Genomic DNA, 26910 nt, shown 5'->3' on the forward strand with positions numbered 1-26910 from the left:
AGTTGGGAGGCCAGAGAGAAAAAACCTTCTGGATCTGTTTTGGATGGGTATCAGTTTTTCACCTATACGTCTCCTGATAATCACCTCAGGGTCCTGTTCACAGCAAATTCAGATTGTCCAGATGTGAGACGTGTCTTAAGTATCAATACTGTGATTGATGGAGCTGACAGTCTTCAGGCTCTGGGGTGTTTGTGGTGAATTTGGAGGTTCAAAATGAACATGAGAGAATGTCTTGTTTCATGGTTGTATTTTGGAATGACAAATGAATTAATTAAATAAACAATTATTTTATTTAATCAATTCATTTGTAAATCCAAAAGTCTTATTAAACCTCACCGCAATTTATTTACTCTTATATATGCCTATTCTGACCGAAGAATTCTCTTACAAATAGAGAGATAAAAATCTACGTCTTTTGCCCATGAATAAATTAAAAAATAAAGTAAACCAAATAGCAAGATTTAAAAAAGAACCAATAAAATGAAAATAAACAACACACAAACATAACAATTAAACTGAAATGTATCAAAATATTAATAAAACTATAATAAAACTAAAATTAAAATTTAAATTACACTGGTGTCTAGCTGGTCTATATCTCTAAAGTGTGTGTAACTATATATGGCTAATACATGATAATTACATATTTAATAATAATAATAATACTTTATTATGTTTATTATTATTATTATTATTATATAAAACAACAACAATAATAATAATTATTATTATTATCATCATCATATAAAATGTTTTATTATGTGTAATGCTGTAAATATAGCAAATCTAAGCTAACATATTCTACGAATTAAACAAGTAATGATTAGTAACTAGGTGGATATTTTAAAATTATTTTAATAAAATATTACAAACATCAGTATAAAATGCGTGTTATACTGACTGTAAAAATCTCGATATCATTATTTGTAAATATACTTGTAAACAAAAAAATAGAATCTGTTTTATTTTATCAGTAGGAGGATAACAAGGGGAGGACCTTTATTTTGAAAAATAAAGCCTTTTGGCGGAATTTTACAAATTCACAGTTTCTGACTTCCTATTATTATGGTGTTGTCAGTTTCACTACTGTTATATCAACAGATGCGTTACGTGCTGTTCAGAAGGACTAATTAGACTACTACTAGATAAAATAAAAAGGGTATTATTATAGGTAAACAAAACGTTTTATTTATGAATGTATGTACAGATGGCTAGCTGTAAATAAATAGCATCGGCAAATTCGGCGATCTAGATCTAGTGTTGATGCATTCACTCATTCATTCATTGAGCTTGTTCTCGTTTCTCAGTTGATTTCAGGTTCTGGTTTCATCTGAAGTCATCATGAGTGAATTCAGAATTCACCATGATGTTAATGAGCTTCTCGGGCTCCTTAATGTCCGCGGAGGAGATGGTGCTGAGGTTTATATTGATTTACTGCAGAAGAACAGGACTGGATATGTGACCACTACAGTATCTGCACACAGTGCTAAGGTGAATGTGTTTCATCTCCCGTTACACTTTTTTCTGAATGCACTAGTCTACTACTAGACTAATTCACATTGTTTTACAGGTCAAAATGGCAGAACACTCCAAAACACCTGAAGACTTCTTGAGGAAATATGACGAATTGAAGTCAAAGAATGCACGCAACCTTGATCCACTGGTGTATCTGCTCTCCAAACTCACTGAGGATAAAGAGGTTTGTTTAATGAAACTCATTATTAAATTCTGAACAAGAATATTTGAATCTCCCCAAACCCTGTCAAGAATATGACTTGTTTCTCATAATTTCACCCCAAATGTAATTGTCATTACAGTAATGCTAATAAAATATGATCTATTATTTTAATTAAGCATGGCGCAATCTGTTGTACTGCCTTTAATTTATGCTTATTTAAAATAAAAATGGATTGTGTTCATTTTTACAGTAATAACCGTAATAACTTACAGTAATACTGTAATTTAAAACTTGCAGTAGTAAATTACAGTAATAAAAACATACTGGGCTTACAAAAATAAAACTTCAAGATCCTTAAAGGTGCCCTCGAATGAAAAATTGAATTTATCTTGGCATAGTTAAATAACAAGAGTTCAGTACATGGAAATGACATACAGTGAGTCTCAAACTCCATTGTTTCCTCCTTCTTATATAAATCTCATTTGTTTAAAAGACCTCCGAAGAACAGGCGAATCTCAACATAACACCGACTGTTACGTAACAGTCGGGGTGTACGCCCCCAATATTTGCATATGCCAGCCCACGTTTCCAACATTACAAAAGGCATTAGACAAGGGCAGCCAGTATTAACGTCTGGATGTGCACAACCAAATCATCAGACTAGGTAAGCAAGCAAGAACAACAGCGAAAATGGCAGATGGAGCAATAATAACTGACATGATCCATGATAACATGATATTTTTAGTGATATTTGTAAACTGTCTTTCTAAATGTTTCGTTAGCATGTTGCTAATGTACTGTTAAATGTGGTTAAAGTTACCATCGGTTATTACTGTATTCACGGAGTCAAGAGCCGTCGCTATTTTCATTTTTAAACACTTGCAGTCTGTATAATGCATAAACACAACTTCATTCTTTATAAATCTCTCCAACAGAGTAGTATTAGCCGTTAGCCACGGAGCACTATCAAACTCATTCAAAATCAGAAGTAAACAATATAACAGTATACTATACTCACATAATCCTACGCATGCATGCCACATGCATGACAAACACTTTGTAAAGATCCATTTTGAGGGTTATATTAGCTGTGTAAACTTTGTTAAGGCACTGTTTAAGGCAAGCGCGAGCTCTGTGGGCGGAGAGCACGGGATTTAAAGGGGCCGCAGCATAAAATCGGCGCGTTTATAATGATGCTCCAAAATAGGCAGTTAAAAATTTTTTATATATATATTACATCTTTTAAAAACATAATCTAGGGCACCTTTAAACAATATGGAATTTAGAATTTGGAGGGAAAATGTAAATTCAGCATGAAACAGAAGTTACGATTGTCTTTTCTTCCCTGTTGTGACATATTTTTAAGTGAAACTGCTTCTTGAACAAGAAAAAATATAGGACGGGATCTGATTTTATTAATCAGGAATTTAATCGAATCGTTGGATGGTTGTGGTTTGCGGTGATGTGAGTGACAGGTTGTTCACTAAAAGCGTCATCGGAGAAGAGATGTTGCTGCTAGAGGGAGGGGAGGTTATTTTGGTTAAAGAGTATGAGGACATGTGATTTTTCAAAAGTAATGATGTGCACAAATAAATAATTTATAATAAATACTGCAATATTCTATGAAAAAACTATAATTGTTCATTTTGATTTCACTTTAAAGGTGCAATGTGTATGATATTTGTAGTAAAATATCCAAAAACCACTAGGCCAGAGTTATATATTTTGTTCACTTGAGTACTTTCAATATCCCAAATGTTGTAAATTTATATTTGTAAATCGTGAGAAAATTGCAATTTTAACCAAGGCTCCAGGACGCGTGAGGAGTCGCCTTTCAATTGTGTCATACCCACGTTAACCCTCGGTCTGCCTCGGTTTCCGGTTTTATTTTGTAAAAAGCATGGAAACACCAAAGACGCTTTAATATATTACATGTTTTAATAGACAAGGGAACAACTGTTTGGTTACATTTATAGACAGAAAACTAATTATTGTTATATAGCTCAACACATTTAGTCTTATTGTTTAAATCTAATTTTCTTGATTTTTTTGCGAGTACCATGCTTAACCATGCCTCAGAGAAAAACACTATTTTGTCAAGTAGCTAACATAGCACAATCAGATGCAGCTTTATTTTTAGTAACAGTAATACAGCATTTTCTCCATCATACGATATGTTTTAAAATTATTTGCATGCCATTTATCAACACAAGCCATCCAGCATTTAATATGATATTCTAATATCGATCTATCACAGCAGGGTGATACGTTATAACATTATTTTCAACACTCTCAAATGTATCTAATATGATAAACAGAGCTGTGTTACCTCATACTCATGACCGGAAAAGCAGAAGCGGCGCCGGCGATTGTGGCATAATAAAAGTTCAGCTGCTTGTGAGGCGTGTGTTGCGCAATCGCTCCAGCGGCCTCTTTCAGCTCCACCAACACTCGGTCCTGCTCTGCTTCATGTTACAGTAACGTTAATAATCGCATCCATGAACATGATTTCTTCCTGAGTCCTATCCCGAATGTTTCCACCGGCAGACCACATGTTCCAAGATTCCACGCTCAAACTTGCCGTCATCAAGCTACGCCTTTGTTTTGAATAGACCTCTAGCGGACAGAAATCTTATATACTGCACCTTTAATTGTCATAAAAATGTCGCCAAAAAAAATTCTTTTGATATTGTGGAATTTTGACCTAGACCTTTTTTCTAAGCTACAACTGCTTCTACTCTTCAGACTTTGAAGTTCCTGCAGCAGAATGCCAAGGAAAGATCGGAAATGTCTGCAAATGCAGCGTCCAGCACCACCACGTCGTACAGCATTCCTGCAACCAGCAGCAAAATGTCCATGCAAGAACTAGAGGAATTGCGGAAAAAGCTGGGAAATGTCACAGCCAGCTCCAGTGTGCCACAGGTAGTATGAGGAAATGCAAAAATGACATTAATGTCCATTAATTCTGTACATTGCATCCGTTAACAATGGTTTTGTTTTCCTGCACAGTCTTCTGAAGTAATCCGTAAAATGCTGAGGGACCGGCACAATAAGAAGAACCCCACTCAGCCGAACCCTGTGTTTCCAAACTGGGTGTATGACCGGCCTGCTCTGATTGGGGATTTCATCACTAGCCCCACCCCTGTGGGAGATCCCGTGGTGGCTATTGGTACGTGACAGGCCTTTCCAAAATTAGAGCCCTAGATGAATAGAGAATTGTTACAGAGGTAGAACTAGTTATAGATTTTGATGAGAGATTATGAATAAATATGGACACTTTTGATTTCATCTATACTTTACGTATTACTGAAGAAAGAATAGATACCAATATGGTTATATGACTGAAAAAGATGCCATGAAACGGAAGACATTTTCACACAGAAGTTTCCTCAGAAAATGCATACGTTAATGACATCAGTGTTCACATCGAGGTGAACAAAATTTAATTTCATGTGAATGACTTGTTGCTGGAAAAGAGGGCTTATTGCCCCACCTTTGTGGCAGTGCACATGTCATCAGAAAAGAGATATTGTTTCATGAGGAGGGGAAATTAATGTTTTTGATTAAATTATGAAGGCACATGAATAAAAAAAATGAATTAAGATGTGCCCAGATAAATCATTTATAACACCGAAATATTCCATAAAAAATAAGAATTGTCAATTTGAATTGATTTCATGGTGACTTAAACAAGTTTTAATTACAGGTACAATGCCGCTGGCTGCACAGGAACAAGCTCTGGTTGAGGACCTGCTTTTTGTGTTGATTGGTGTGGATGGGAGAGACATCACAGCTCAGCCTGTGCTTGGCAGACAGAGCCGCTCCTTCATAGTAGATCCTTCCCTCGACACGTCCGTCAAAGAGCTGGTCAACCGGATATTGCCGGTCGCATCTTGTTACTCCACTATCACACGGTCGGTGAACGATATTACGGTTAATAGTTATATTAGTCATGCGTTTAGCTTAAAGGTGCCCTAGATTATGTTTTTAAAAGATGTAATATAAGTCTAAGGTGTCCCCTGAATGTGTCTGTGAAGTTTCAGATCAAAATACCCCATAGATTTTTTTTTTAATTAATTTTTTTAACTGCCTATTTTGGGGCATCATTATAAACGCGCCGATTTTATGCTGCGGCCCCTTTAAATCCCGTGGTCCACGCCCACAGAGCTCGCGCTTGCCTTGAACAGTGCCTTAACAAAGTTTACACAGCTAATATAATCCTCAAAATGGATCTTTACAAAGTGTTCGTCATGCATGCGTCGGATTATGTGAGTATTGTATACTGTTATATTATTTACTTCTGATTTTGAATGAGTTTGATAGTGCTCCGTGGCTAACGGCTAATGCTACTCTGTTGGAGAGATTTATAAAGAATGAAGTTGTTTATGCATTATACAGACTGCAAGTGTTTAAAAATGAAAATAGCGACGGCTCTCTTGTCTCCGTGAATACAGTAATAACCGATGGTAACTTTAACCACATTTAACAGTACATTAGCAACATGCTAACGAAACATTTAGAAAGACAGTTTACAAATATCACTAAAAATATCATGTTATCATGGATCATGTCAGTTATTATTGCTCCATCTGCCATTTTTCACTATTGTTCTTGCTTGCTTACCTAGTCTGATGATTTGGTTGTGCACATCCAGACGTTAATACTGGCTGCCCTTGTCTAATGCCTTTTATAATGTTGGAAACGTGGGCTGGCATATGCATATATTGGGGGCGTACACCCCGACTGTTACGTAACAGTCGGTGTTATGTTGAGATTCGCCTGTTCTTCGGAGGTCTTTTAAACAAATGAGATTTATATAAAAAGGAGGAAATAATGGAGTTTGAGACTCACTGTATGTCATTTCCATGTACTGAACTCTTGTTATTTAACTATGCCAAGATAAATTCAATTTTTCATTCGAGGGCACCTTTAATATTAAACCAGTTTTGTTAATAATATCAGGGGATTTTATTGGCCCAGTGAAATGATTCTCTGAAAAGCATTGATATTTCATGATCAAATTTTGCATGGCTTGCTCACATTTGCATAATCCATGTCCAGCTTCACAGAGGAGAAGTCATCGTTTGAGTACGGTCAGGTGAATCACGCCCTGACTGCAGCCATGAGGACTCTGATGAAGGAGTATCTCATCCTGGTGACACAGCTGGAGCATCTCCACAGACAGGGCACGCTCTCCCTGCAGAAGCTCTGGTTCTACATACAGCCCACCATGCGCACCATGGAAATCCTGGCCTCCATTGGTAATTTGTGTGGTTACTGTTAAAAGAGCAGCACTCAGCATTTTGGATGTGTCAACAGAAGTAATGAGTTATTTTTTTCACTTTGAGCTGGTTCTTGCTCTTGTAAATTGTCTTGATATGATATATTTTTCATGTTCATTGATAACTGGTTCTAAATTCTTTACCTTTATTAGTTGCAACAGCATTCTGGTCAACTAGAGAAGTAAAGTTTCTCAAGGCAAACTCTGCTGTTGGTTTCTGAAAGTTTAAAATAAAGTTTTAAGTTTGATGGTTAGGCATTGATAGCATGATTTTAGATAGCATTTTTTAACATGTTGCTAACATTTTTGAACATCATACTAACATGTTGCTAACATGTTTTAACACATTGTTAGTATGTTGTTAACGTTTCTATCATGTTTAGCATGATTCTAGCATGTTTCTAATGCATTAACACATCACAGAATTAGCAGTTTTTTGACATGTTTAAAGGGTTAGTTCACCCAAAAATGAAAATTCTGTCATTTATTACTCACCCTCATGCCGTTCCACACCTGTAAGACCTTCGTTCATCTTCAGAACACAAATTAAGATATTTTAGTTGAAATACGATGGGTCTGTGAGGCCTTCATAGGGAGCAATGACATTTCCTTTCTCAAGATCCATTAATGTACTAAAAACACATCTAAATCGGTTCATGTGAGTACAGTGGTCCAATATTAATATTATAAAGATAATACATGAAGATTAACATGATTAACATGTCGTTCTACGTCATGTAGAATGACATGAGGGTAAGTAATAAATGACGAATGATGAAATTTTTGGGTGGTAGCCTGTTTCTAACATGTTTTAGCATATTCCTATGTTCAGATAGATAGATAGCCAACATAATAAGTAAATAAATAAAGTAACATTGTTGACGTGCTCATGCTAATGCGCTTTCTCCCTGGTCTCTTTCATGCAGCCACTTCTGTCGACAAGGGCGAGTGTATGGGTGGCTCGACACTAAGTCTACTTCACGATCGTACATTCAATTACACCGGAGACAGTCAGGCTCAAGAGCTCTGCCTCTATCTGACCAAAGCAGCCAGTGTCCCCTACTTTGAAATACTTGAGAAGTGGATCTATAGGGGCATCATTAAAGACCCATACAGGTACAGTGTGACCCCTGACCAACAGGGCTTTGATCCATTCAGAGCTCTATTGAGAACAGTTATCAAATTACAGATTCTGAATTTAAATCAAGGTAGCAAAGGATGCTGAATTTTAATAGCGTTTTGAATTTAATGTGTAACTGAGGTAAGGGTGGTTGTTGTTAATAAATTTCAGTTTTTAGTATGAATCACCAATAAACATGTTATATACACAACATATGGACCCTTTTCACATTTCCAGGGTTCTCAGAAGCAGAAGACTTCATAGTTAGGTAGACTTTTTTTGTGGTGAACAGAAACTACAACAAAATATATTTTTTGCATTCCCATTTGGTCCAATAGCAAAATAAAAAAAATCCATGATAGCGTTTCTGTGACTTTCCAAAAGAGGAGAAAAATAGAGAGAGACTGATTATTCAAAAAAGATTTCAAATTTGCTGTTACTCCCTCAGCCGTTGTGTTAGTGATACAGCGTTAACTAGTTTTCTGAAATTTAATGCCAAGGTAATATAACAAAGTATAGTGTTATAAATGCACATTACATTTTTAAAAATAAATATAAAAAAAAAATGCTTGATTTACAATGTTAATAACTGTGAAAACACGTCATCGCAGTCTGTGAAAAGGGTCAATTGAGTATTTCTAGAAACATTAGAGGACATTAGTAAGATATGTTAAGAAATACCACCTGTTGAAATTTTGTATTTAATTTATGTGTGTGTGTGTGTATATATATATATATATATATATATATATATATATATATATATATATATATATATATATATATATATATATATATATATGTATATGTATGTATGTATATATGTGTGTGTGTTATTTTTATAGTGAATTCATGGTTGAGGAGCATGAGCTGCAAAAAGAGAAGATTCAGGAGGATTATAATGACAAATACTGGGATCAGAGATACACTATTGTCCAGCACAGGATCCCATCATTCCTTCAGAAAATGGCAGATAAGATTTTAAACACAGGTGAGGCATTTTTAAATACAAAGTGTTAGCTCAAATCCAAAACTTAACTAGACAGCATTTTAAAGGGTTAGTTCACCCAAAAGATGAAATTTCTGTCATTAAGTACTCACCCTCATGTCGTTCCACACCCGTAAGACCTTCGTTCATCTTACGGAACAGCAACATTAAGATATTTTTGATGAAATACGAGGGTATCTGAACCACACATAGGCAGCAGTGTCATTGCACCTATTGAGGTCCAGAAAGGTTGTAAAAACATTGTTAAAATAGTAAGCGAGACTACAGTGTTATGAAGCAACGAGAATACTTTTTGTGTGCAGAAACAACAGTTCAAATTGTTAAATAAAGTATTTATTTTTGTTTTGATTTTGTGCACCAAAAGTATTCTCCTCGCTTTATAACATTAAAGGGTTAGTTCACCCAAAAATGAAAATGATGTCATTTATTACTCACCCTCATGTCGTTCTACACCCGTAAGAAAGACCTTTGTTCAACTTTGGAACACAAATTAAGATATTTTTGATTAAATACGATGGCTCAATGAGGCCTGCATTCAAAGCAATGAAATTTCCTCCGAAGATGAATAAGGGTGAGTAATAAATGACATTATTTTCATTTTTAGGTGAACTAACCCTTTAAAGTTGAACCACTGTAGTCACGTTGATGGTGAGTACTTAAAGGTGCTACAGAGGATCTTTTCGTCGACTGAGAAACCAAAGACTGTTAGTGAGTTTTTGAAATGAGCGCATGCGTAAGAACAACCCCCCTCCTTCACAGCTCATTTCGAGAGAACGCCTCCCAAAACTCGTGCACGAGTATTGGAACACGAGTGTTTACCACCGGCATTCACTGTGTCGTGTTAGTGGATTCATTATGTCGGACTCACCGCAGATAACTCATAATCTGCAGTTGCTACTCCTGTCTCCTGACAAAAACATTGCATGCGGCGCCTGTAGAGTGTGGAAAGTTACTGGAGCGCGCAGCCGCGCTCGTCTCTCACAAGGAACGTCACGGCAGTGATTGACAAGCCAGAGGGCCAATCCGTGCACGTCTTTCACAAGGAACGTAATGGCAGTGATTGACAAGCCAGAGGGCCAATCGTTTACGCGATCATTGGCTGATGTTTTTAAGGCCATACCTCGTGCACAGATGATGTATATTAATATTATTCCTTTCAGTGCACCTAATAAATAGTATTTTATCAGTTAGTAAAGACAGTTTCAAGTAATATTGCAAAAATGTATAAAACAAAACATCCTCTGTTGCAGAATTTTCATTTTTGGGTGAATTAACCCTTTAAGACTAATAGATAAATAGAAGGCATCTGTCTATGTAGATAGTATACAGCATAAGATTTATGTCTACTAGAAAGCAATTCTGGAACAATGGTAAGAATGTCAACAGAAAAATTCTAACAATTTCTAATGATTGCAATGCCCAGCTGAAAAGAATAGAGTAGCTAATTGCATTTTTTTTCATAAACAGTCATAATTTCTTTCTAATTTCAGGCAAGTATCTGAATGTTGTGCGAGAGTGCGGCCGTGACGTTACCTGTCCAGATGCCAAAGAGGTTCTCTACACACTTAAAGAGAGAGCGTATGTGGAGCAGATCGAAAAAGCATATTACTATGCTAGCAAGGTTCTGCTTGACTTCCTGATGGAGGAAAAGGAGCTCGTTTCACGCCTGAGGTAAGACTTAAAGTTTTAAGTTGGTTGTTTTTTTGTTTGTTTGTTTGTTTGTTTTTACATTGTTTCCTGCAGTCATTTCAAATCAAGTCAAGTGTATTTGTACAGTATAGCATATAGCAATACATATAGCATTTCAAGGTAGTTTTATAGAAAATGTTGCCTGGAAAATCCAGCCTCACCACTGTACCAGCGGATGAGTCTGGTCAGCCATTGAATCAATTCGATTTCTAGGGCGGAGCAAATCCGAGCAAACGGGAAGCGGAGTAAACCAATCAGAGAGGGGCGGATATGACGTTAGCAAAACAATAAGAGAGTCAGCAGCGAAAAGTAAATAATTAATGTGTTTTTGGTCATTTAAAACTGAATTCACGGCTGAATAGAACAAACTCTCGGGTCTCGTGTGCGCAATCTTTATTGATATTGAAGGGACTTTCGCCGCACTAGAGTGACGCTGTTTGCGTCACTGAAATAAACAAATCTGATTGCACGGTACGGTTTGGAGTTGACTCGAATCGCGACGGAGGGCGGACTGACCAGACTGATATATCTTGTAGAAGATATATCAGTCTGGCCTTGCCAGGCAATAGAAAATGTACTTTAGACCCTAGTGAACAGGAAATCAAACATGAGATTAGATTTAGATTTCCAAAAGGATTTTGTTATTGAGAAGAGAGAACTGTAAGATATTGGCCCTAATAAGATGCTAAAGAAAAACAAAGCAATTTGTTTTTAGAAAAATTGCACATAACATGGTAATGGTTCTTGGTCCTTTTTTATATTCTGACATAATAATCAAACTAAGATTTCAGTATGGAGGTAAAGGTTAAGATTGTGATTTTTTTTTTTTTTTTTTTTTTTTTTTTTTTGATAGTACTGTAGTTGTTGTTTGTTTGCTTTTGGGATCTGATATTATTTAAACCTGGAAAGGTGAGATGTGACATCAGACTTAAATGGATATTTCACCCAAAAATGAAAATTCTGTCATTTACTCACCCTCATGTCATTTCCAAATGCATAAACATTTAGTTTATCTTCAAAACATTGGAAGTGCATGTAATCTAAATTTAGATGATTAAAAAAAATGTATTAACTTTTTGAATTATTAAAAGTTTTGGTTACATGGCCTTTCAATGGAGGGACAGAAATCTCTTCATATATCTTCATTTTTGTTTTAAGATGAACGAAAGCCTTATGATTTTTAAACATGAGGGTGAGTAAATGACAATTTTTATTTTTTGGGGGTGAAATAAATCACAAGCTTAACAAACAGATTTTTTGTTCTTTGAGTTAATCTGCATGTAATCTGTTTCTAAAGCCCAAAGTATACTACTTTTTTTTTCTTTACACGTACATGCACAGTCAAAAGCATTGCCTTTCTAAGTATACTCCATTCTGATAATGTACATGAACACAGTCAGTGGACATGTGTACTAGAATGTTTTCTTGTCCAATGTCTGCACTATTTTTCTCCAAAAGTTTGAGTGCTAAAAATGTCTTTGTCATTTAAACTAGAGTGTGAGCATCTCTGAAATCCCACACACAAGCAGTTGTCAAGGCAGGCATAGGTTGTTGTTGCCATCTCCAGTTGTTTGTTGTTGTCTGCTCCATTTCTTTTGCAACTTTGAAACAAAGTCCCACTTAATCACTAACACTAATGAATAAACAGTATAAGTTAAGGCAATTAAATAGCAGTCCCAAATTAACTTTTGTTAATACAGTAAAATTAGTAAGTTGGTAGCCACCACAATCATCTAAAATATAGAAAACAACACAAAGTAAAAATAAAGTAGTATTAATGGGTTAAGGTTATGGAAACTACTGTTACCTTGGCAAATGCACAATACTAACGTGAACTGTTAATAAAACATAGATAATGGTCCTGATGAATAGAATGAACATCACACCTGCATGCAAATCCTTCCAAGCTAAGGCATGACATACCAGTTTTGTACTTTATTGGTACTTTTTGGTAATTTCACAACTTTTTGACAACGTAAATATGATGTTGCTTGCGAGTCACTTTTGGGTCATGACCCACCCAATGAGAAACACATATATACACACAAAAAGCCGAAGTATACTTAATAGCTGTGAACTGAATATCTCAGTATCACATCACTTCTTACATTTGTGGTGCAGGTCAATCAAGCATTACTTCTTAATGGATAAAGGAGACTTTTTCGTGCATTTTATGGACCTGACTGAGGAGGAACTGAAGAAGCCGGTTGATGACATCATTCCTCCGCGTTTGGAGGCACTGCTGGAGCTGGCCCTGAGGATGAGCACTGCCAACACAGACCCCTTCAAAGATGATTTAAAGGTTGAATGCTCATCCGTGTTCTCAGCAATTACTTTGAAAGTAGCGCTTTGTAATACATATGTTTGAGCATGCTACAAAACAGTGTAGATTTCAGGTGATGAGCCATTTTGCTTCTGCAGTGGGAAATCCAAATGAAGCAAACTGTAGTTCAGTAAAAATTTTTTGCGTAAAGATATGTTTATGTTACTCAGTGTTTTTTTGTTTATGTTGCACCTGACTATTGTGGCAGTTAACCTCAAATTGCACTCCTGTGTCCTAACCAGACATGATGCAACAAGATTCCAGCCACAAACAATTGTCTGTCCACACTGAATGTGAAAAAGGAGAATGGTCTGACACAAGAAACTACAGCTGCTCGATTAATCAAAATAAAAGCGTAATTGTGATATGGCTTAGTGCAATTGTAAAATTAAAAAGGCTGCCATTTAAATTAAATTAAATATATATATGTGTTGGGTGTTTCAAAGTGAAGCATGGTTCTGTGTTCTTATATGAGAGCAGCTCATTATCGTTTGGTTTTGTTTTTATTTATATTTTTACTTAGTGATATTAATAATAATATCAGCAATTTATCAGAAGTGTATCAGAAAAAAACAAGATTTATCATCTAGCCATAAAAGAAACCACAGAAAAAATCCAAATGAAAAAGTAAATGACATCTGGCAATTTAACACATTTTGTGTGTGAAAGTGGCTGTTGCCACCCATCTAAATGGTTATTATTTAGAAGGATGGTTGAGATTCTTCATAAAAAAAAAAAAAGGTTGTGCAAGTGCCCAAAAATAGGCAACAGGTCATTGTTGAGGTTGCAATCTTTAACATAAGTGTTCTCTTCCAGATTGACTTGATGCCCCATGATGTAATCACCCAGCTGTTACGTGTCCTTGCTATAGACACCAAGCAAGAGAAAGCCATTATTAATGCAGAACCCACAGAGGTGTCACTTAGCGGCCTGGAGGCTTTCTCCTTTGACTACATCGTCAAGTGGCCACTTTCACTCATAATCAACAGGTAATCAGCTTTCCTAAATGGCTGTAAATCTTTGATTTCAAACAACTTCAGCTTGGGATTGTAGCTTTGGCCCTGTGCCTCTTTAAGGAACTGTTTTGTCATCATTTACCCTTCACATGTTGTTTCAAAACCTGTATTCCATGAAATTGAATGTGTGGTCAAATTTACTGTTGTTTGGCAAATTTTTGCTGGGGGAGATCCAGTTATTTCGATAAGAATCCACAAGATCGCAAAAGTCGTATATTACACACTATGCAATCGGAAATGTTTTGATCAGAAATGTTGAACATTACACAATGCGATTGGAAATGTTTTGATAAGAAATGTTGAACATTACACAATGCGATTGGAAATGTTTTGATAAGAAATGTTGCACGTTACACACTATGTGATCAGAAATGTTTTGATTAGAAATGCCGCATGTATAAACGCTATACAATCGGAAATGTTTCGATAAGAAATGTTGCACGTTACACACTATGTGATCGCAAATGTTTTGATTAGAAATGCCGCATGTATAAACGTTGTGAAATGAAATGATTGAAATGTTTTGATAAGAAATGTTGCACGTTACGCGTAATGCGATTGGAAATGTTTTGATAAGAAATGTCTCATGTTACACACTATGTGATCAGAAATGTTTTGATCAGAAATGCTGCACGTTAAACAATGCGATTGGAAATGTTTTGATCAGAAACGTTGCACGTTACACACTATGTGATCGGAAATGTTGCACGTTACGCGTAATGCGATTGGAAATGTTTTGATAAGAAATGTTGCATGTTACACACTATGTGATCGGAAATGTTGGACGTTACGCATAATGCGATTGGAAATGTTTTGATAAGAAATGTTGCATGTTACACACTATGTGATCGCAAATGTTTTGATCAGAAATGGCGCACGTATAAACACTATACGATCTGAAATGTTTTGATCAGAAATGTTTCACGTTTCACACAATGCGATTGGAAATGTTTTAATCAGAAATGTTGCACGTTACACAATGCGATTGGAAATGTTTTGATAAGAAATGTTGCATGTTACACACTATGTGATCGGAAATGTTGGACGTTACGCATAATGCGATTGGAAATGTTTTGATAAGAAATGTTGCATGTTACACACTATGATCGGAAATGTTGCACGTTACGCGTAATGCGATTGGAAATGTTTTGATAAGAAATGTTGCATGTTACACACTATGATCGGAAATGTTGCACGTTACGCGTAATGCGATTGGAAATGTTTTGATAAGAAATGTTGCACGTTACACACTATGTGATCGGAAATGTTGCACATTACGCGTAATGCGATTGGAAATGTTTTGATAAGAAATGTCGCATGTTACACACTATGATCGGAAATGTTGCACGTTACGCGTAATGCGATTGGAAATGTTTTGATCAGAAATGTTGCACGTTACACACAATGTGATTGGAAATATTTTGCTAAGAAATGTTGCACATTACACACTACACGATTCAAAATATTTTGATAAGAAATGTAGCAGGTTACACACTATGAGATCGGAAATGTTGTGTTCAGAAATGTTGCATGTTACACTACGCGATTCAAAATGTTTTGATAAATGCCCCACGTTACAGACTATGTGATCGGAAATGTGATCAGTAATTTCGCACATTACACACTTTTCAGTCGGCAATGTTGCACATTACACACTTTGCAATCAGAAATGTCGCACATTACACATTACACACTACATGATCAGAAATGTTTCAAATCAGAAATGTACATTCCCATGTACATTTAACAAGGTTGAAATTTATCCCCACACAGATTTTGCAGTGGGTTCAAGTAAGTCATGTAAATTTGATGCGATGACCAACACAAAGCTGCTTGGTTTGAAAGTGACTTCTCTGTGAACTGTGCTTCATACGCAACACTATTGACTATTAATAGTCATACGCAACACTATTAATAAAATATGGACCTTTCTTTTCTGCAAAATTTCACCAAAAATTCACTAATGTGACAGCACCTTTACAATTAACCAGTCTTTTAACACAATGCTCTGTTGTACAGGAAAGCCCTGACACGATACCAGATGCTCTTCAGGCACATGTTCTACTGCAAGCATGTGGAAAGGCTGCTCTGTAATGTGTGGATCAGCAATAAAACAGCTAAGCAATATTCACTTCACTGTGCTAAGTGGTGAGACTATATGTATGTAGTTTTTGACTTTGAACTGTGTAATTTCAAGTGAGCATCTTATTAAGTAGCTCTTGTTGATTGTAGGTTTGCTGCTGCCTTTGCATTAAGACAACGGATGCTCAACTTTGTTCAGAACATTCAGTACTACATGATGTTTGAGGTTATGGAGCCCACGTGGCACATCATGGAGAACAACCTGAAGTCTGTGAGTCAATAAAACAAAAAACGGCTACATCCACTTATCTACCCGCCTGTCTGTCTGTCTGTCTATCTATCTGTCTATCTACACATATAAACACATTAGTGGTTAGAATTTAAAGAGCACGATGATCATGGTTCTCTCAAATAATGGTAATCAGGCTGTTATGTAATAATCGTGATAGGACTGGCTGAGCACAAAAGTTTAAATTAATTCACAGTGTGTGCTTAAATCACTTGTCTTTTTAGGCCTCAAACATTGACGATGTGCTGTGTCATCACACCAGTTTCCTGGATAACTGTCTAAAGGACTGTATGCTCACCAATCCTGAGCTGCTTCGGATCTTCTCGAAGCTCATGTCTGTCTGTGTCATGTTCACCAACTGCATGCAGGTAAAAAATACAGACATTATGGATAGAGATAAAAGTACTAAAAACTTGTTAGCAAATATACTACCATTCAAACAACATTTACTTATAGGAAAATATAAATCTTTTGTAACATTATAAATGTTTTTACTTTCATTTTTGATCATACGTTCTTGCTTAATACAAAAAAGTAATAATTTCTTTATATAAAAAAGAATCTTACTGACCCCAAACAGAATGGTAGTGTACATAATTTGAATAATTTCTAGTATCATTTTTTTGTTTTAATCTTTTATATTTACAAACCCGATTCCAAAAAAGTTGGGACACTGTACAAATTGTGAATAAAAACAGAATGCAATGATGTGGAAGTTTCAAATTTCAATATTTTATTCAGAATACAACATAGATGACATATCAAATGTTTAAACTGAGAAAATGTATAATTTTAAGGGAAAAATAAGTTGATTTTAAATTTCATAGCATCAACACATCTCAAAAAAGTTAGGACAAGGCCATGTTTACCACTGTGTGGCATCCCCTCTTCTTTTTATAACAGTCTGCAAACATCTGGGGACTGAGCAGACAAGTTGCTCAAGTTTAGGAATAGGAATGTTGTCCCACTCAACTGTCTTAGGTCTTCTTTGTCGCATCTTCCTCTTTATGATGCGCCAAATGTTTTCTATGGGTGAAAGATCTGGACTGCAGGCTGGCCATTTCAGTACCCGGATCCTTCTTCTACGCAGCCATGATGTTGTAATTGATGCAGTATGTGGTCTGGCATTGTCATGTTGGAAAATGCAAGGTCTTCCCTGAAAGAGACGACATCTGGATGGGAGCATATGTTGTTCTAGAACTTGGATATACCTTTCAGCATTGATGGTGCCTTTCCAGATGTGTAAGCTGCCCATGCCACACGCACTCATGCAACCCCATACCATCAGAGATGCAGGCTTCTGAACTGAGCGCTGATAACAACTTGGGTTGTCCTTGTCCTCTTTAGTCCGGATGACATGGTGTCCCAGTTTTCCAAAAAGAACTTCAAATTTTGATTCGTCTGACCACAGAAGTTTTCCACTTTGCCACAGTCCATTTTAAATGAGCCTTGGCCCAGAGAAAACGCCTGCGCTTCTGGATCATGTTTAGATATGGCTTCTTTTTTGACCTATAGAGTTTTAGCCGGCAACGGCGAATGGCACAGTGGATTGTGTTCACCGAGAATGTTTTCTGGAAGTATTCCTGAGCCCATGTTGTGATTTACATTACAGTAGTATTCCTGTATGTGATGCAGTGCCGTCTAAGGGCCCGAAGATCACGGGCATCCAGTATGGTTTTCCGGCCTTGACCCTTACGCACAGAGATTGTTCCAGATTCTCTGAATCTTTGACTGATATTATGCACTGTAGATGATGATAACTTCAAACTCTTTGCAATTTTTCTCTGAGAAACTCCTTTCTGATATTGCTCCACTATTTTTTGCCGCAGCATTGGGGGAATTGGTGATCCTCTGCCCATCTTGACTTCTGAGAGACACTGCCACTCTGAGAGGCTCTTTTTATACCCAGTCATGTTGCCAATTGACCTAATAAGTTGCAAATTGGTCCTCCAGCTGTTCCTTATATGTACATTTAACTTTTCTGGCCTCTTATTGCTACCTGTCCCAACTTTTTTGGAATGTGTAGCTCTCATGAAATCCAAAATGAGCCAATATTTGGCATGACATTTCAAATTGTCTCACTTTCAACATTTGATATGTTATCTATATTCTATTGTGAATAAAATAAAAATAAAAGTTTGTGAGATTTGTAAATTATTGCATTCCTTTTTTATTCACAATTTGTACAGTGTCCCAACTTTTTTGGAATCGGGTTTGTAATTATAAAACGGTTAGTTCCTGTCCTTGATTCTGATTGGTCAATAGGTGAGTTTTATTCTTGATAAAACAGGCTATGACGCTTCACCCAACGGTTCTGTGTATCACTACACAACATCCATAGCAACCACTCTTAGCAACGTGAACTGCATGTTCAATTGATATTGTTCAGTGAAGCTTACTGTATTATGTAGAAGAGTATTGTGAGAACGAGTTTATTACCTGCATTCATATTTAGCATTTTCCTTCAGGTCAGTCCTATATTCATAATTAAAAATATTTTTAAATGTCCGCTGCAATATCTTGTCCTTTTAACAGTTAAGGGGTTTTCCCGTGACTGACAGCGCTAGTCAAAGCATTTGTCAGTTGTGTCTTGTTCCGTGTTCACAACAATTCAGTCTTTTTAATGTAAAAGTCTTTGCAATTGACTGACACACTCATAAAGACAGTCTTTGCCGCCATCTAATGGCGTAATAATGTAACTTCTGTTGCTGTTCACGGTCAGGGACTATTTTTTCCCGTGGAAGGAAGGCTTTTAGTGATTCTACTTAATGAAAGTTGCATTGATACATATTTTTTGGCTTCAATATTTGTATTGTCTGGCAACCGTTTTATAAAAGCAATAAGGTACTCGAGGCTAGTGTTGTATCGTGAATAAGTCACGACTGAAGGGGTTGCAGGCATACAGCACAGCCTCTCATACCGTATTGCTTACTTATATAATTTATCATCTCTGATGGTCACTATAACGGAATTGTGTCTTAGACTACATGTTATGAAATGCATAAATTTGCTGTTATTTTCATAATGAAGATAACCGTAATGTCAGGCCTTTAATGTCAGACTAATGCTGGAGAGTTCATGTTGATTGTTTTGCAGCGGTTCACTCAGAGCATGAGGATAGACAGCGAGATGAAGGCTGAGCGGACAGAAGAGGCAGAGAAAAAAAGACTGGCCTCTAAAGTGAGTCACTGGCATTGAATCAGTTATTATACAATACCAAAAATAAAAAGGCACTTTAAAAACACGCTGTCATCACTCATGCCATGATCTGCCAAAAGATAATAAACCACAAACAAATTACTCATTTATATATATATATAATCCATTGGTCTTTATCTCAGTTCCTAGCTGAGCATGTGGAAGCCCTCCAGTCTGACTCAGGGTTTGAGGGGACCATCAGCAAGTTTGACAGTAACTTCAGCACCTTATTGCTGGATCTTTTGGATAAGCTCAGCATTTACAGCACCAATGACTGTGAACACAGCATGATCAACATCATCTACAGGTGCGTAGTGGAAGGAACATTTGAGTGCATGTATTAGTGCTTACTGGTTTAACCTGGCCTTAATAGTGACAATAGAAATGTGTAGAGCAAGTTTTGATATCTCTTACTTTTGAAGAGCTTATATAACCCTCATTTAAATTTAATGTTAGAGGTGCTATGAATAATGAGGTTTTATTTTTTTTTTTTTATAGGCTGGACTTCAATGGCTTTTACACTGAGAGACTGGAGCGAATGGCCATTGAAAGGAGCCAGAAGACTGCTGCGTAGCATTGTCCATCATAAAAATCAGCAGTGTTTTTAAAGTGTTCAGTGTGCTGATGGTTGCCTCTTTTTCACTTACATAAATGTAGTACTATTACACGGTGCTGTAACAAAGCACTTAAGAATTTCTCCTCTATTGGGAATATACCCAATCCTCTATTGGGAATAAACCCAATATAATAAAGTAAAAATGTAGCTTTGTCTTCTGTTCTTTATTTTTCATTCTCTGCCTCTTATTATAAACCCAGATGTATTACTTTTCACTAACAAGAGAAGACAGTGTGCTTTTAGTATTTACATGATGCTATACTTGAATATGTCTGTGACAATACAAACTAAGTATTGGATGGGATTGGATGATCCAGATACAAACTTCCAGATAACCAAATCCAAATGACCAGTGCTCGAAATAGGGCAGCTAACTATGTAAAGAACAACATACATATTTTTGACAGCTGTTTGGGGGATTATTTTATGGCGACAAAATCTTTATTGTGGTTAAAGGGTTAGCTCACCTCAAAATGAAAATTCAGTCATTAATTACTCACCCTCATGTTCTTCCGCACTTGTAAGACCTTCGTTCATCTTCGGAGGACAAATTAAGATATTTTTGATAAAATCCAATAATTAACACTTTCGATGCCCAGAAAGCTACTAAAGACATATTTAAAACAGTTCATGTGACAACAGCTGGTTCAACATTAATGTTATGAAGCAACAATAATACTTTTTCTTCTCAAAAAAAACAAAATAACGCCTTTATTCAACAATATCTAGTGATGGGTGATTTCAAAACACTGCTTCATGAAGCTTTGAAGCTTTACGAATCTTTTGTTTTGAATCAGTGGTTCGGAGCGTGTATCAAACTGCCAAAGTCACGTGATTTCAGTAAACGAGGCTGCGTTATGTCATAAGTGTTTCGAAACCTTTCGAAATTTCAATGGTTCACATGACTTTGGCAGTTTGATACATGGTGCGTTCAAGTCATGTAGGAAAGATCGTATTTACGAGCTGAACACACACATGAACGCCACCACAATGTCGTAAATACGAGCTCAGGATTTTCTTTAAGCCACGATCTGAACGAGTTAGGGTTGTGTCAGTGAGAAACATGGCGAAATATCACAATACTTATAGGTATTTAGCAGTGACATTGTCAGGCTTTTCGATTCACAACGAAGTAAGCTGATTCCCAGCAAAAAAATACGATAGCATCATATAAAAATGTAATATGTAACGATAAAGTTTACAATGGCTTCATAAATTCATTAAAAACACAAAAAAGCAACATACAACCAATGCACATTCTTGAGCTACATTTTCTAGAAGTAGAAGTGTTGTTATTTTGTGTAATTAATTTAGAGAAAGCACACCGCCATCATACTCCGACGAAAGTGACTTGAATGCACCTACCGTCGTAAACGCGACTTCCTACCTCGTAAATACGAACTTCCCAGGAGGACGTGAACGCACCAACATGCTCCGAACCACTGATTCAAAACAAAAGATTCGTAAAGCTTCAACGCATCATGAAGCAGTGTTTTGAAATCGCAAATCACTAGATATTGTTGAATAAAGTTGTTATTTTTGTTTTTAGGCTCACAAAAGTAGCTTGCTTCATAACATTAAGGTTGAACCACTGTAGTCATATGAACTGTTTTAAATATGTTTTTAGTAGTAGCCTACCTTTCTGGGCATTGAAAGTGTTAATTATCTTGCCGCAAATGGAGGCTTCACTAAGTCATCAGATTTAATCAAAAATATCTTAATTTGTGTTCCGAAGATGAACGAAGGTCTTACGGGTGTAGAACGACACGAGAGTGGGTAATTAATGACAGAATTTCCATTTTTGGTTAACTAACCCTTTAAAGGCTTAATAAATAGACAAAGTGTAGCCTACATGATACAAACGTTGCATTATTTGACGAGTTTTAACTTTGACCTTATCTTGACCATATATGGTTTCATATATATATATATATATATATATATATATATATATATATATATATATATATATATATATAGCCTATGCATTGCTGGTTTTCGTTAATCAGCTTGGGCATTTTCAGTGAACTGCTGTCATTATGAACTCGCTGTACATCGACACAAATCCATGGTTGACTTTTTAAATTAATGTATTTATGTTCAATGCAGTTATCACTTGCCTAATTTGCCAATAAATCAGTTTTTATTGATTGCAATAAAGACGAAGCTAATGGGAAGGTTTGAATAAGAAACTCTGTGTCTGTAAATAGACACGTACACAAAACATTTTTTCCAGCAAATCGAAGGATACGGGATTTACTGTTCACAGGAGCAAAGCAGAGCAGCACAGCGCTTTCGTTTGAATGCGACAGAAGCAACTGAACATGACGAGACAAGAGCAATATTTGCCTTCTGCTTACGATAAAATGTCAAACGGCAGACATTAATTCACAAGGATGCAAACTACTACTACTGACCTTTTCGAATTCATCAGGTCTCAATGCCATTTGTCACACAATGCACAAAGAAACAGTGGTTAGCTTTAACAGATCACAGAAAATGCTTGTATAACTCTTTCCAGGCTTTCTTTAGTAGGCCTAGCCTAATTTCACTTGTCTAAGAAAATGATTAATAAGATATCGTTCTCAAACTTAAACTAAATCTGACGACTTCATTTTCACGTCCCGTGAATAGGAAAGTGAATGTCATACATTAAAATAAAATATAATTTGCTAATTAGTTCACCTGCATTATTTTATAGCTATAACTGGCGATCAAAAGTTTGAAATAATAATTTAATAATTAAGACCTTTTCGATGTTTTTGACAGAAGACGGCTGAATTTATTTGCATAGCCTGTAAAAACTGTAATAGTAATATTAGCTACATTTAAAATAGCTGTTTTTTATGTGAACTTATAGTAAAATATCACTTATTCATGAGATCAAAGCTGAATTTTAAAGTCGTCATTGTCACATGATCCTTCAGAAATCATTTTAATATGCTGATTTGCTGCTTAATTACAACCCCCATTTCCAGAAAAGTTGGGACATTTTGTAAAATGCAATAAAATCAAGAATCTGTGATTTGTTAATTCTTTCGAACCTCCATTTAACTGACAAAACTACAAAGAAAAGATTTCCAATGTTGTCACTGAACAACTTTATTGTATTTTGTAAGAATAAACAAATTTTGATTTTGATTTCGTATTAGCCATTTCCTGTAATAGTTTTTCCACTCAGTTTCACTTTTGAATAAATAATAAACATTATAAAATCACTAGGTTTAAAAATACATTTTGTCAAAAATGAAGTATGAAGTACCCACAAAATCTCATGAAAAACAATAACTTTTCTTGCGAATGAATTACACAAAGCGAGTACCGCGTTTCTCCCTCCTTTTATAAACACTGAAGCTGTGAGTGCATGTGGCTCATGTGCATCTCCAGCAGGCAGTGCAGAGACACAAGAGGGAGGCTGACACCCGAAGAACACCGACCCCTCGCTACCAACCAGGTTGGAAGGTGTGGCTCTCGACACAGGACATCCGTCTCTGCCTACCCTGCCGTAATAATAATAATAATAATTCCTTACATTTATAAAGCGCTTTACATATTGAAGGGGGAATCTCCTCAACCACCACCAATGTGCAGCATCCACCTGGATGATGCGACGGCAGCCATATTGCGCCAGAACGCCCACCACACACCAGCTTATTGGTGGAGAGGAGACAAAGTGATGAAGCCAATCAGTGTATGGGGATGATTAGGAGGCCATGATGGACAGAGGCCAATGGGCAAATTTGGCCAGGATGTCAGGGTTACACCCCTACTCTTTTCGAAGGACATCCTGGGATTTTTAATGACCACAGAGAGTCAGGACCTCGGTTTAACATCTCTTCCGAAGGACGGTGCTTTTTGACAGTATAGTGTCCCCATCACTATACTGGGGCATTAGGACCCACACAGACCACAGGGTGAGCACCCCCTGCTGGCCTCACTAACACCTCTTCCAGCAGCAACCTAGTTTTCCCAGGAGGTTTCGAAGACAAAGAGGCCATCTACAGCAGGGGTGCCCAATCCTGCTCCTGGCGATCGACTGTCCTGCAAAGTTATGCTCCTACCCTAATCAAACGAACCTGAAGCAACTAATTAAACTAATTCAAATTAAAGGCAGGTGTGTTTGATTAGAGTTGGAGCGTAACTTTGCAGGACAGTCGATCACCAGGAGCAGGATTGGGCACCCCTGATCTACAGGGTCCAGGTCATCCTCGATGCGGTGGGGCCAGAAACTAGAATACCTCATTGACTGGGAGGACTACAGCCCTGAGGAACCCTCCTGGGTTGCCCTTGATGACATTCTTGATCTAGCTCTTCTCACCCAATTTCACACCGAACACCCAGATTGCCCAGCTCCCAGGGGTCGAGGTAGGCTCTGTTGTTTCACCATCCGGCCATCAGGAGCCGCCCGTGGAGGAGGGGGTACTGTCAGGGAGTCGCAGCCATCTCAGACCACAATCAACCGATCGTCACCAGATCAGCATGCTCCACCCACTCATTCACTCACCCCTGAATTCTGATTCCCCGCACATGCACCTCCTCATCAGTACACACCATACATACCCTCACAACCTGCACTCCTTTGTCTGGTCTCATCTCTACTTACACAAACAGACTCCATCAAGATACTCACCTGTGTACCTACCTGCCGTTGTGGGTTCCCATCTTCTGTCTTCCGTCATCTGTATAGCAAGGTAAGCCATATTGGTCATGACTTTGGCATAAGATTATTAAAGAATGAAACAGTTAAACAACATGAAAATCACCAAAGTGGTACATGGGGAGATGTAGAACAAGAATCTGGTGGAGTTTGCAGAAAACAATTTGATTTTATATTTTTATGAATTTTTTAAATATGTCTGTATAGATAGGTAAATCGTATTGGTTATGACTTTGACATATAATTATTAAAGAATAAAATATTTTAAAAAAGCACCACAGTGGTAGCAGGGCTGTATTTTTATGTATTTTAAAATAAAATAGCAAATACCTTAATTTTAAATGTATCAAAATAAACTACAAAATACAGCAGCCACACCATGTATCAAAATAAACTACTGTATTTTTGTATTTTAAAAATACTAAAAAATGCTTTTACAAGGGAGCATGAAATTTCTTCATGAACCTTCCATCAACTGGCCTATTTGATCGACACCTTCACCATTACACTGACTCAGTTGATTAAGTACACAATGTTTGATTGCACCAGCTTTTCTCTGCCCGAGTCATGCAATAAATCTGACATATGCAGCCAGTTAAAGGCACAATATGTAATATTTTAGATTAAAATATCCAATAACCACTTGAACAGTGATATTTTGTTGACTTGTGTACTTACATTATCCCGAATGTTTCCAATAATGTTTAAATCCAGAAAAAAGGCAATTTTACTGAGGACACGGACTGTGTCCGTGTGTCACCTATCAATGACATCATATCTGCGTTACCCTCGATTTCCGTTTTTAATTTGATGAAACCATGGAAACATCAAAGACACTTTAATATATAATATGTTTTATTAGACAGGGGAGAAACTGTTTGAATACATTCGTCAACAGAAAACTAATCATGTTATATATCTCAACACATTAAGTCTTATTGTTTAAATCTTGTTTTCTAGATTTACTTCGGGTACCATGTTTTACCATGCCTGATAACGATCTAGCTTACTGCAGTGTGCAACAAGTGTCTTATAGCAGCTGCTGAGTGAATGCACGAAGTAGTACTATAACAACTTTCAACACTCAAATGTATCTAATATGAAACAGCGATGCTTTACCCCACGTGCACATGACCGGAAGAAGCGGAACCAGCGACTGCGGCATAATAAAAGTTCCACTGCTGTCGCTCTCACAGCATTCGGCCATGCTCCGTTTCATACTACAGTAACGTTTATAATCTCATCCATGAACATTATTTCTGCCTGAGTCCCATCCCGATTCTTTTCCACTGGCTGTAGACGTGAAAACAATACATCCCATGATTCCGTGAAATCAAGGTATCATCGAGCTACGCCTTTGTTCTGAATGAGCGACCTCTAGTGGCGAAAATTTACATATTGTGGCTTTAACAGATCAAATATTCACATATCCCTGTGATCTCCCAGATGAAATTTAGTTTTAAAGTAACCAACAGTTTAATGTTTGCGAATGACCCATAATTATATCCTAATTTAGTTACTTGGTGTTTGGTAACGAAGGGCCTACTTTGCATCAGCAACACTGACTCAATGACAAACAAGTCATTCATAAGAAGATGGCTCCTGTATTCATGGCAACTAGTTTCTAACCAATTAATCATTTGATTGTTAATCCTAAATATAGGGGGCTGCTGCTCGGTACAATAGTTTTCAAGAACATTATGTAAATTGGTAAACTATTTAGCCTAGGCTACCAAAATGAACACCAAAACTTAACATGAACTACTAAAATTATAGCAATTTATGCAAAAAATTGATCGAAAGCTGTCAGCCTGCACGTTTCTTGACCACCTTCTTCCATTTGGATCAATTTTCTGTTCTGATCTCAACAAGTTTCTGCAAACTACTGAGTATGCACCAATCAGAGGCCGCAATTTTATGATGTCATCATGTAGATTTCTTACAAAGTATTT

At 36.7% G+C, this 26910-nt stretch overlaps 1 protein-coding gene across 1 annotated transcript; it reads left to right on the top strand.

Moving 5' to 3' along the window:
* Positions 1–1022: 1022 nt before the first annotated feature.
* tubgcp2 (tubulin, gamma complex associated protein 2) lies at positions 1023–20448 on the top strand. Its single transcript, XM_048171073.1, has 18 exons — positions 1023–1171; positions 1308–1491; positions 1571–1699; positions 4424–4600; positions 4688–4847; positions 5385–5592; positions 6740–6939; positions 7886–8075; positions 8925–9070; positions 10579–10759; positions 12899–13079; positions 13917–14089; positions 16136–16264; positions 16349–16469; positions 16712–16855; positions 19584–19667; positions 19829–19992; positions 20184–20448. Exons 2-18 carry the CDS (start codon positions 1342–1344, stop codon positions 20257–20259), a joined length of 2613 nt encoding a protein of 870 aa, XP_048027030.1. The 5' UTR covers positions 1023–1171; positions 1308–1341; the 3' UTR covers positions 20260–20448.
* The last annotated feature ends 6462 nt before the right edge of the window (positions 20449–26910 follow it).

Source organism: Megalobrama amblycephala, linkage group LG20 (genome assembly GCF_018812025.1).
Source record: "Megalobrama amblycephala isolate DHTTF-2021 linkage group LG20, ASM1881202v1, whole genome shotgun sequence".
Taxonomy (NCBI): domain Eukaryota; kingdom Metazoa; phylum Chordata; class Actinopteri; order Cypriniformes; family Xenocyprididae; genus Megalobrama; species Megalobrama amblycephala.